The sequence below is a fragment of the Marmota monax genome, unplaced genomic scaffold, assembly GCF_021218885.2.
Source record: "Marmota monax isolate L192 unplaced genomic scaffold, Marmota_monax_Labrador192_F-V1.1 WCK01_AAM20220418_F8-fsc00017, whole genome shotgun sequence".
Lineage (NCBI taxonomy): Eukaryota > Metazoa > Chordata > Mammalia > Rodentia > Sciuridae > Marmota > Marmota monax.
In genome coordinates this window covers 20,014,933-20,024,333 of record NW_026695241.1, presented here as the reverse complement: position 1 = coordinate 20,024,333, position 9,401 = coordinate 20,014,933, and the positions used below count along the sequence as shown (strand labels likewise).

The window sequence follows — 9,401 nt, the reverse complement described above, 5'->3', positions numbered from 1 at the left end:
ACCGACCGCACCCCACTGGCCCCGGCCGCTCTGGACCGCGTGCAGACTGCGCCTGCGCGCGCCTCCCAAGCGGAGTTACGGGGGAGAGGCGAGGAGGGGCGCGCTCCGCGCTCAGGTCTCCAGGCAACTGGAATAACAGAAGCCAGCTAAAAGCGCCTGCGCGGCTGTCGTTTGCTGAAGGGTCTGGTCTCCAAAGCTAGGTCCTGGGGTTTTCCCTGAGCTGGAGCGGTGCCGAGAGCCTCAGGTACCGGGAAGGGAGAGGAGACTTGGGGTCAGCACCTTGACCTCCGGAGGGCCTTAGGAGCAGGAGAGCGAGGTCTTGTTCCCCCAAAGCGGAGTGCCCAGTGAGGATTCCCGCTTGACCCTCCTGGACAGAACATAACTTCCCGTTCCGAATCCAAACCCGGCCATGGCCAGGTCAAATGGCCCCCACCTCTCAAGTTACAGGCCTTCCACCGTCTGTGCCGTGGGGACTCCTTGGATAAAGGATTTGACAACCAGGCTCTAGTGGCTTCTGTGCTTCTTGGAGTCCTGCACCGTTCCATCAGGAGGAAACCCCTGAGAACTCTGCACTAAGCCACTGGGTTTCATTTTTCTTACCTGTAAAACGTTTAATTTACAGGTGAAGAAACTGGGGCCAGCAAGAGGAAGTTGTTGTTCTGTGTCACAGTCTAAAACTTGACCTTCAATCCAGTGCTGTTTTACCTCCTTCATAATAACGTATGGCAGAGGCTGGGATTGGTGGAAAGGAAACCTAAGTGGCAGGAACACTTGTATCATGTTCATTTTTCTATCCTCAGGGCCTAACACAGTGTCTGACACTTGATCATCACTCACCATATGCTCACTGAAGGGAATCTCTGGCAGAATCAGCTCCACTGTCCCTAGAAAAGTTTAAAGGGAAATGTGGGCAGGGCAAATGTAGAAACAGTTTACTTTAGCAGCTGGGAGTGAACCTCAAACAAATTCTTCACATGTATCTGGTTTAAATCTTCCCTAGGCTTCAGTCCAGGCCCTGAATGGCTGGTCTCCAGTTGGCTCCACATCTGCCTGTGGGCGTTATGTTCCCACATAATAAAACGGAAGCTCCAGGGCTCCACTCAGCCAAGCAAGACCCTTATGAACAAGGTGACTCTTCCCAGCGATCCTCGATGGGGCAGAACAATTTTCAGCAGAAGCTTTTGAGCAACAAAGAACTGGCACTGGATAATGTCTACTCTCAACCCAAATGGAACACCCGCACACCAGCCCGGAGCTACTCTTATCCCCACTGTGCTGGAATCAGCCAGCGAGACATGGGCAGTGATCTCCTGGGCCAAGGAAAGGGTTTGCTTTACCCAAGTTCTCAGTCTCGATATCCCAAAGCAAATGACCAGGACTTCATCCCCTTTACAAAAAAGCGAGTTGGGGTGGACCGGGCATACCCACTGAAACCCATGGTCCACCGCAAGTATCATAGTACAGGTGAGGCCAGCACTGATGGGGACCAGAATGTCTGCCTAAGAACCCCTGAGCCAAGAGAATTTACAGACAGCAATTTTGATTTGAGGAATGGGGTGAACTCATCTGTTCTTGCTGACTTGCAGCGGGAGAAGGCCAGGGCAAACCTCCGAAGGACTGAGTGGCTGCAGATCCAAAGATTGGAAGCTGCAGGGGAGAGCTTAGAGGAGGAAATTCGAAGAAAGGAGATTCTCCTGAGAGAAAAGCTGAAGAAAATAGAAGAGGAACTTAGAAGGATCCAGAAGGTAAAAGAACAGGCCAAGGGAAATGAAGACAGAGGGCTACAGAGAATGATCTTTCCCAGGAAGGAAGTTGATAACAGCAACACAACATACAAACCTGTTTTCTCCCCACAATTTGGGTCTGAAGAGGTATTTAGTAGAGACAGGAGAGAGGACGAAGCCTGGGGACAGCCTCAAGAAAATTTTAGTTCATTCCAGTTCTCTGATTATAGAATCCAGAGGCTTAAAAGGGAAAGGCTGGTGGCAAGCAACAACAAAATCCGAGACCAAGCCTCAGGGCCATTAGTGGCAAAGTTCTCTCAGCCTTTGGAAGAACCAAGCAGCGATTTGGAGAGATCCACAAGAAGTTCTAGCCTATGCAGGACACCAGGCTCCTCAGGTTCCAGCTGCTCCAATGAAGAGCCAGAACTGGGCAAATGCAGCCACTGTGGACGCAAATTTCTCTTGCTCAGGCTGGAGAGACACTCTGTCATCTGTGGCAGGATGCAGGGTTCCAAGAGGAAAGTGTTTGACTCCTCCAGGGCCCGGGCTAAAGGCACGGAGCTAGAGCAGTACTTGAATTGGAAGGGGCCAGCTGCAGTCAAGGTAATAAAAACCTTGTGGATTTGACTTTGTATATGGATCCTTGTGAGGACCTATTATGTTCTCACCGGTTTCTTTAGGGAAAACTCATGTGTCTTGTAGGCTGAAGGTGGGAATTAATACTTGTTGAGCATTCATATGTGCCAGGCACCATGACAGGAGTTTTTCATGGGATTTTTACAACTCTGTGATGGTGACATTATCTCTCATTTTATCAGTTCAGATATCAACGCTCAGACCTATCCTAAACACTCAAACACACACACACACACACACACACACTCTCTCACACCAAGGCTTATACACGTCAAGTAACTTTCTTGAGGTCATAGCTTTAAGTGGCAGGGCCAATATGTAAATATTGGTTGGGCTGAAAAAATCTAGAATTAAAGAAATAGGTGCCCTTTTGGTTATAAAAGTAGTACATGTTTATACCACAGAAACTTTTTTAAAAACATGAAACACCCAAAGAAAAACTATGAAGCATTTTATGTTCATTTTCTTGGCTCCTTGTTTTTGGCAATATGCTGTCACCTTCCAAGACTAGCATCTGTCACCACTCCTTTAGCTCTATCTTTTCTTTCTAGATTAGCTTCTTAGTAAATATAAGAAGCACAACTACATTTGAATTTTTTTCCTCTCTTTTCAGAGTGTAAACACCTTGAAGGTAGGGACTTTTATTTTTATTTTTTTGTACTGGAGACCTTTTGGTTTATCTGTTTTTGGTTATCTCTCAAAAAATTCCTCCTGTTAGAAAAAGCAGGTTGTAAAATGTATGCGCTTCAAAACACTGACATATAAGTTCAGGGGAACTTCATAGATATATTTGGACAGATGTGGAGGAGATTGTCTCATAAATAACCTGATTGTCAAGGTTGTACAACTTGGTTTGTAATATGAATATTTCTAAAAGTGTGGCATGCTGACAAAGTGTTGTATATTAGTTTTTGTGAATATTAGAAAAATACAAAAACATGTTAAGCTATAATTATAATATCTGGGGATCATGAATTTAAAGAATTGTAGTAAAGAAAACAAAGTTGTCAGCGTTGGAGATCCTAGGCCATAAGATTGATCTCAAAGGCCCCATTTAGCTCTAATGTTCTAGGAAAATGAAATTGTCCTCTGTCTTTATTTCTTTGCTGTGCAGGCACCTCTCTCATCTACTAGTTTATGTGTGTATTTGCTGAGGCCCTTCCAAAACTCACATTGATGTGATGGCCATTAAGAGATGTATTCAAGTTCTTTTCTCTCAGAAAAGATAATCTCCCTGAAACATAGCTTCCAACACAAAGCCAACATTTTGCACCAGCAAATGACAGGATGGCTAGTTACTGTTTTTTCTTGTTTTCTTTTTGGTTAACTCAGTAATCCACTGGGGAATCCTTTGTCCCACCATAGCAATTTATTTTTGGCCACAACCTAAAAGAATCTTGTGCTTCTTAAATTCCTAAATATAGTAGCAATGAAGCAAAAGAATTAGGTTTCTGAGGTCAAGATGCCCCACCTTTGTGAAAACAAATTTGAGGGAATGTGTTGCATTGAGGACCCCAAGACAGGATTGAGATGGACCCACTCCTGAGAATGCCCCAAGGCTTACTCCAGACCACTTTGCCTTTGGAAGCTGTCATTCCTCTAGTGCACTCCCAAGAACAAATGATTTTCCGGATATCCTTTTATCTTTATATTACTTGTATCTCTTGTCTACTGGAAGGTAAGCACTTGAGGACAGGAACCACACACACATCTTTGTGTTTTGTGCTTACAGTGTTGAGTAAAATTAATTATGATAAATAATTAAAAGATAATATTGTATATTTAGGGAAGCTTCCCCTAATTGAATTCTCTTTAAGGTCCCTGGACACCATCTCTAACACTGACTCTTTTGCTGCCTTCGAGACTTTCTTAATGGATCCTTTCTCTTTCTTTGGTAGTATTTCTCAATGTTATCAAGAGCTTTTTGACCTCTATTTTTCTTCTTTTAAAGATTAATTTCAATTAATATTTGCATGCATTTAAAAAATCATATAGTACTCATCTACAGTGCAGATCAGTGGTATCCTTCACTGACCTTTCATCCAGCCCTCATTTCTGTTACATGGTTCTTTTGATATGCATATCATATTTAGAATATTTACATATCCTAAATGATTATTTTCTTGATTTTCCAATATTCTGCATTATCTGGTGATTTCTTATGGAACTGCAAATTCCATAAGAATATCCTATTTCCACTGCCCTTACTTTTTTTCCACCCCTTTTCCTTCACTGTAGCTGAATCACTATTTTGGGTTTTATTCATTAGTTGGCTTTTTACCTGACCGTCTACATTTTGTTCACTGATGCGAGAACAAATTTTGCCCCGTCCACATGTACCTCGAGTTAAAAACTGACTTATGTTTTCATTTCCTTCATCTTCTACATGTCTATCTCTAGTTTATTTTTCCTAAGAGATCCATCTGATGTCAGACATCTGTTTATGTTTTCTTAAGTGCTCAAACACCTCTCATAACGTTAGCACCAGTTTTATTTTCCTGAAAATCCCCTTTCCTCTACTCTTTCTCCTCTTGCTTCAGTCTGGACTGGCTCTTTTCCAGGCCTGGTGCAGACCTGTTTTTTGGGGGGACTTCTCTTAGCTTCTCTTCTGTGTTGGATCCTCTATTTTCAGTATCCTCTGCCTTCTTTTTTCTTGCTTTTGAAAGCTAAGAAATGTTCACGGGAGGTAAATTTTTTTGTCTTGGAATGAGTGAAAATATCTATACAATAGACTCCTATTTGACAATTTAGCTGGGTACAGAATTCTAAGTGGAGAATGATTTTATCAGAACTTCAAAGCACTGGGTTCAATCCCCAGAACCACCAAAGGAAAAAAAAAATACTACAGATGAAATTATGATGATTATGCTAGGATACACAGTAAGCCATTTCAGTCTCAAGATTTGTACTTTTCAATTCTAAAAATGTTAATTGTATTATTTATTGGATAGTTTTCTCCTTGTGTTTTCTCTATTCTTTTTGGAACTCCTGTTAGCCATATGTTGGACTTCCTGTTTTCTAATTTTCTGATCTTTTCTACTTTCTATTTTGAATTTTTTTCCCATTCCAAGGAATTTTCTTGACATTATTTTATAACACTTCTACTTCATTTTTAGGTTTAGCTATGAGAGTTTTCATATATAATAGGTCTAGTTCTCTGATTGTTCCTGATTTTTCCCCCCCTTTCTTTTTTGGTGGTGCTAGGGATTGAACTGAGAGCATCATGCATGGTAGGCAAATGCCATAGTACTGAGCTACATCCCCAGCCTAGGGTCATTGGTTTTTAATAGATTCCTTTATGGACACATTCTCTTCTAAGATTCATTTTATTGATGTTTTTCTGTAAAAAGTTTTCTTCTTGTTGCTGTTTCCTGAGGTTTTCTTTATTTTACATTTTGCGGGGGGGTCTTTTCCTTGTTAGAGCTTTCATCAAATATCTAGTGGTCTTTGGCTGTCCATTCATATTTATGATTACATAGGCCTTGTTGACTAGGGGCCTTGTTAAGATTATCAAGCAGAATCTTATAATTGGGTGCCCCAAGGTCAGTCTGGAGGCTTTTCTCTGCACTGCTTGGTGCATTCAGAGAACGCTTCTCTTCCCTAAGAGAACACAAAAGTGATTGTTACTCTGGGAGCTGAGTTGTGGGGTGGAGGCTGACAGTTGCACAATTTGCTATATATATCCTTGCACTTAGTCTAGTCTCCATTTTCAAGCCCAAGATTAACCCTGTTCTCTACCCTGTCTGGACTTCCCGAGTCTGAAATCCATCCAGTTCAATTTCTCCAGAGGAAAAAAACCCTGTTCTTATGTGAGGTTATTGGGAGTGTTGGATGTTCAAGGGGAGGGGAGCCCTGGGGTCCGGCATGTTTTCATCCCTGTATCTCCGTGCTTCCCTTTGCATGGTTCTTTCAAGCACTGATCCTCTCAGGTGTTCTACTGAGAATGACTTGCCTCCTAGTATTATATTCCCTTGCAGGCCCTTGGTCTATGCCTCCATTCTGACAAATGAGTTATCACAATTGCTCCTTTTCTGTTCTCTTTGACCGTGTAGATAAACACCCTTTTTATTTCTTACTGTCATCCACATGGAGACTCAGGAAGGAGATAAGACAAACACTACTTTGAAGGACCAGTCTTCTTTTTACATTATAGGTTGAACCTCCTCGGAAGAACAACTGGAGGCAGAAGCACGAATCTTTCATCCATACCCTCCGTCATGCACGGGAGATCCAGCAGATAATTGCCAAAGGTGGAAAACCCTCAGACTTGCATACCATCCTGCCTGCAGAAAACCCAGACTATATTCAGTGTCCTCACTGTAGCCGCCACTTTGCTCCCAAAGTGGCTGAGCGACACATTCCCAAGTGTAAGACCATTAAGAACCGTCCTCCACCTCCACGGAAGCATTATAGTTGAGCAGGCAATAGTGGAAACATCCTTGAGTAGTTAAGAAGGTTCTACTACAGCAATGAACAGAAGTAGAATAATTTGATATAAAGATAAAAAGAAAACTTTGACATCACCTAGAACTGCCTGAAGAACCAGAAACAATAAGAGCAAATGCTAGGCTGCAAGAGGCAGGAGGAAGACTCAGCTTCCCACTAAATTAAAATCTCTACTGTTTGCCTTATGGTTTTGCCCTAGGAACTGATGAGTGAAGACACAGAACAGCGAGTAGCCTATATTAAAGCTGTCTTCTTGCAAGCCAGACTGTGGTTTGTACTAGTGAAGTGCCTGTATTTGGTTGTACCTTTTGGTCATGGTATGTATGTGGTTTCTGTTAATTCTTCTGGCTCTTGCAAGAAGTTGAAGTTTTGAGAGGAGTTGGGATCAGAGGACCATGATCACCCAGTTGGTAACTTTTATAAAAGACAATGCAAGGGCTTTGAGTCCCCTTCAACACTTAGCATCACCCCACAGTCTCAGCCACAAGGCATTATTAATGGAAATCAATCCTTGGCTTCCCTGGGGCATGGTCCTGGCCAAATGCCAAAAAAAGTATTCGATGTTAGGGCATGAATATGTCCTAAACCTTCCCTGTGTTGTACTGTATAATAAAGGAAACATCTTTATTTACTTCACAGAGTAGGGGTGGTAGGGTACCATGGTAGGAAGCTCATTATTCTTCTCCCTACTTGTTCTTTATTCTAATGGGTTTCATATGTTGAAAAAAAGAAAAAGGAAGAAGCTGCTAGCCCTCTGGCTATCAAATCAGGTTGTTGACTTTTTTTTTTTTTTTGGTGCTACTGGGGATTGAACCTAGGGATGCTTTACCACTGAGATACATCATCAGTTCTTTTTATTTATTTTTAAAATTTTAAATAGTGTCTCACTAAATGTCTGAGGCTTTGAACTTGTGATCCCCCTGCCTCAGTATCCTTACTAGCTATGATTACAGGCATGTGGTGACCTCCACACCTGGCCTGAATGACTCTGAGTCAACAAATCTACTATCAAAGTAAGCTGGGACTGTGTATAGTGTCACATGTCCTTGCTGACTAGAGCACTGTCCAATTTCTATCTTAGAGAGTAAACTTTGAAGGGGAAAGGAGCAGATCTTTTTAATTTTCTATGAAGAATAGTGCTTAGTGCAAGTTAGGCCCTCAATTAAAGGGTTTTGAGGACTTACAAAATTAAATAAAAAGATCAGTGAGTCCTTAAGGAAAGCTCATAGGCACAATGGATAGTTACTTAACCCAATATTTACATTTCCCAGGCAAGTTTAATGAGGAATACACTAAGTTCCACACTTGATATTAAGAGCAATAGATGCAAAGAATAAGCTGTGGCCATGGTTACAGAGTAGAAGCCTATGGACAGTTCTGTCCCACAGCTGTGTATTATTTGGCTGCACAGTGTTAAAATCTGACATTTAAAAACTGGAATACAGAACATTTCTTGAAAAACTGGAAACACCGAACCAGCAACCTAATGACAAATTTGGTGGGGTTCAGAAAACGTGGCTCCGTCAGTGGAGGCGACAACAGGTGGGGCCTGTGTCACTTGCCTCATCTGCCTCCTTGCACCTGGGATTGGGATCCCTGGATGAGGTCATTAAGGTCCTCAAAACCCATCAACTATGAATATGTATGTAGAGAGTGCTTTCTATAGACATGGATGCAGTAGTAATTCATTCTTAAATTGCCAAAGAAATAAAAAAATAGTCAATGCCTGGTGTTCTCTTTGATCTCTATATGTTTAGACCTTGCTTATTCACTTACTAGTCTTTTAAATTTAGCTTGAGTTGGATTTGGAGAAGAGGTAAGAACTTTATTTCTAAGTCTCTTCCTGGATAGGATGAGAGAAGACACAAAAATGCTGCCTGTAAATGTCTATATTTTATATTACTTTATCCAGGAAACTTTAGTCCAAGTAAACATTATAAATTTTAAAAGTTCAAAAAGTTAAGCTATGGGAAAAATCTCATGGTGGAACTCACATGGAAATTCACTTCATTTATAAGTGTGTGCAGAGATAGTATTTCTTCATATTTCATGCAGGACGGCACCTTCTGGTCAACATTTGCTTTCAGGTGATTGATGACTCTTCACACTACCCAGGAGGTAGCAGAGATTTGACGGTTGAGCTTTTCTCTTTATGTTCATGGTTCTGGGGGGTTTAATGATCAGTACATTTATTTCCTTAGTTAAACATTAAAGCAATAAATGATTTCTGGCTTTGCAGCAGGAAGGACATGTTTTACTGTTGTCTGCTATGCTCTGACGCTACCATCTCTAATACTTTCTTGGAGGCCCAGAGACTGCATTGAATGAATTTGCCCAAAATATATCCTTGCTTTGGAACTGTCCTATTAGGAATGTTTTTGAATAGATGATGAACCAAATGAAATTTGAGTTTTAGACTTCAGCAAAATGCTTAGCCAAGAGCAGTTGTCACTTGGCTGTGCTAGGCCAGGGAGACCAAATATGGCTCAGCCTCTTTGAGGGAAAAACTTTATACACAGAAACTGGAATGATCACTTGGAAAAGCCCCCACAAGACTAAGGAGGCAAGTACAGGAAAGGACCATTCTTTTAATAA

General features: G+C 41.6%; 1 protein-coding gene across 1 annotated transcript; it reads left to right on the top strand.

Annotated features, from left to right (window-relative positions):
* The first annotated feature begins 74 nt into the window (after positions 1-74).
* On the top strand, positions 75-9,044 carry Zc2hc1c (zinc finger C2HC-type containing 1C). The gene is made up of 3 exons (XM_046440840.2): positions 75-244; positions 1,001-2,327; positions 6,514-9,044. The coding sequence occupies exons 2-3, from the start codon at positions 1,020-1,022 to the stop codon at positions 6,775-6,777; spliced, it is 1,572 nt and encodes a 523-aa protein (XP_046296796.1). The 5' UTR covers positions 75-244; positions 1,001-1,019; the 3' UTR covers positions 6,778-9,044.
* The last annotated feature ends 357 nt before the right edge of the window (positions 9,045-9,401 follow it).